The 2,909-nt window shown below is 36.1% G+C and overlaps 1 protein-coding gene across 2 annotated transcripts; it reads left to right on the top strand.

The window, feature by feature from the left end:
• Positions 1–330: 330 nt before the first annotated feature.
• Positions 331–2,308, top strand: LOC112033811 (RING-H2 finger protein ATL13). Of its 2 annotated transcripts, none has more exons than XM_065772201.1 (2): positions 331–445; positions 655–2,308. In XM_065772201.1, the coding sequence occupies exon 2, from the start codon at positions 660–662 to the stop codon at positions 2,154–2,156; it is 1,497 nt and encodes a 498-aa protein (XP_065628273.1). In that variant the 5' UTR covers positions 331–445; positions 655–659; the 3' UTR covers positions 2,157–2,308. The 2 variants fall into 2 exon arrangements, with proteins under 2 accessions (XP_065628273.1, XP_065628274.1); XM_065772202.1 differs by lacking the exon at positions 331–445 and having other exon boundaries at positions 678–791; positions 872–2,308.
• Positions 2,309–2,909: the final 601 nt, after the last annotated feature.

The raw sequence follows: 2,909 nt of genomic DNA, 5'->3' as shown, positions 1-2,909 counted from the left end.
TGTAGGCTATCAGCTGTGAACTTAGCCATTTTGGCTCCCTAGTTTGTTGTATTTATGTCCTTTTAACCAAAAAAAAATTTAAATACATGGTTTGGTATTTTTTTTATAATTATTTTAAAAAATTGAAAAAAAAATTCAATAATTATTTTAAAAAAATTGAAAAAAAAATTCAACTATACAAAAAGAAAGGTCTATGAAAAAGTTTTTTTTTTTTTTTGTTTTTTTTTTTTTGAAACTATGAAAAAGTTGTACCTACCAAAATAATCAGAACAGACACTGATTATTGACCTTGTAGTAAATTTTGCACCTTCGTTAGTTTTATTAGTTACTCTTTTTGAATTCTCTCCTCCTGGCACCATTTATTTCTACCATTTAAAACTCGCATTGAATTCTCTCTCTCCATTTGACTCGCAGGAGGACCATTTAACAGTGAAACCAAAAAGAGGTAAACTTCTATGGTCTCCATCAAAATACTTCTTATATGCAACAAAACCCACAATCCATCAAGCCTAAAAATCTTTCTGGGCTTCTCCATTTGGTCTTGGTCTTGGATTTGTTTGTTGGTAACACATGGAATTCTTCTTACTATTTGATTCATTCTGAAAGCTGCAATCTTGGTGTGTGTGTGATTTTTTTTTCTCAACCTTTCCTAAGAAAATATGGACAGGATTTTCTTAGAAATCAAAGAAAGGAGCTACCTTGCACCCTCACAACACTATTACCCTTATGAGACGCTCCAACCTCCAACAACACCCAATACTCAATCTGATCCTTTCAATTTGAACAACAAGGTCAGTCCAAGTCTACTCCTCATCATTATAATTCTTGCTATCATTTTCTTTCTTTCTGGTTTGCTTCACCTTCTTGTTAGATTCCTTATGAGACCAACAAATAGAGACCCAGATGATTTGGAGAGTGTGACTGCTCTTCAAGGCCAACTACAGCAACTCTTTCATCTTCATGATGCTGGGGTTGACCAGTCCTTCATAGACACTCTCCCTGTGTTCCATTACAAAGCCATTATAGGATTGAAGAACCCATTTGATTGTGCTGTCTGTCTGTGTGAGTTTGAGCCTGAAGACAAGCTCAGATTGTTGCCAAAATGTAGTCATGCCTTTCACATGGAGTGTATAGACACATGGCTCTTGTCCCACTCCACTTGCCCACTCTGTAGAGCTAGCTTGCTCCCTGATTTGTCTCCAAACCACATTTGCTCTCCCATTGTACTTGTTCTTGAATCTGGAAGTGAGAGCTCCAGAGAGATTGTCTCAGAGGCTGGTCTTGGCAGAACCAGCTCACTTGGAGTAACCAATCCCCATATGTCTTTTCGTTGTGACAATGATCATTTTGGGTCTACCAGAATAGACAAATCCTGTGAATTTGAAACAAAAGAGGATGCCAATGATAGCCCAACAGTAATAGTGGATTCAGAGGAAAAAGTAGTGCTAGTTAAGCTTGGTAAGTTCAGGACTGTGGATGGTGGTGAAGGCAGTACTAGTAGCAACAACAGTGTGGATGCAAGAAGGTGCTTCTCTATGGGGTCATTTGCGTATGTAATGGATGACAATTCTTCATTGCGAGTGCCCATTAGAAGCACCCCAATGAAGAAGCAGTCAAGTAAGAAGCCTAATTTGCCATTAACACCTGGCCATAGAGCAGCAATGTCTGAATGTGACTGTGAATCCAGAAGAGAATTCAGGTTCAATGGGCTGGAATCAATCAGAAGTGTTGAAAATCATGGAAGTGCTAGCATTAGCAATATTAATGGCAATGGCAATACTATTGGGAGGAGCAAAAGAGAGAGCTTTTCTATATCAAAGATTTGGCTAAGGGGAAAGCAAGAGAAGCCTAATGCAGCTGCTGATGCATCAAGGCGAGCCGTTTCTTTTCGGTTTCCATTGCACCACAATGTTGTAGCTGGTGAAGATTTGAAGGGCAAGAATGTGAACAGTGGTTCAAGGAGGGCTCTATCTGAAATTGACATTGAGAGGTGGAAGCATGGAGGGAGTGAATTGGATTGTGAGGAGGAAAGGCAGAGCTGTAACAGTTTGGATTCTCAACCAAATGCACCATCTTTTGCAAGGAGGACATTGCTTTGGCTTATGGGAGGAAAACAGAATAAAGTTGTTCACTCATCCACAGATCCCAATGTTTAGTTTCTTTCTAATTCTTTTCTTTGATTTTTTTTTCTTTTTTTAGTTCTTAGATAAATTATCACTTTGATTCCTTAAATCTGAAAGATCTGTAATAGAGAATAGAAAGAAAACAATTTGAAGTGTGAAAGAGATCTGATTTCAAGGTTTGTCCATTTCACTGCAAAATAGTAAAATACTTGCTTCTAGTTTACGAAATTAAACAAGTTAAAAAATTAGGACTAGAAGTATCATATTCGATCAATTAATTTTGCCCTTCTTGTTTTCACATTCTAAAAATTTTGCTGTCTAGTGTAGAATTATGTGTTTTCAACTTTTCATTTATATTATAGTATCCTCTGCCTCTGGGTAGAGGTTCTGATTAGTACCTTTTTTTCCCTACTCTATATGGCTATGGGCCGATGGGCAGGAGGTTTTCAATTTTGGGTAACTTTAGAAATATATATTTTAATACTTTAGTGATCTATTTTTTGCTCATGTCGTTCTTTTTGTCACCTTGTGATTGTACCTTCCCCTAGTCCAAGGGCAACAAGTTTGAATTTTACCTGGCAATTTGTCTCTCTTTTGTTTTTGTTTTTTTTTTTTTAGAAATATTGTTTTTCACATATATTTCAATGTTGGTTTTAAAACTTTGTTTTTGTTTGGGAGAGTTTATTTTTATTGACTTGTTAAGCTTAACAAAAACTGTGTATTATCCAAAAAAAAAAAAAAACCCGTGTATAATATAATTGTATGTAAAAAAGTAAAATTTTAAAA

The sequence above is a fragment of the Quercus suber genome, unplaced genomic scaffold (genome assembly GCF_002906115.3).
Source record: "Quercus suber isolate HL8 unplaced genomic scaffold, Cork oak 2.0 scaffold_55, whole genome shotgun sequence".
Classification (NCBI taxonomy): domain Eukaryota; kingdom Viridiplantae; phylum Streptophyta; class Magnoliopsida; order Fagales; family Fagaceae; genus Quercus; species Quercus suber.
The sequence above is the reverse complement of the archived record's forward strand: the minus strand, read 5'-3'. Positions and strand labels throughout refer to the sequence as shown.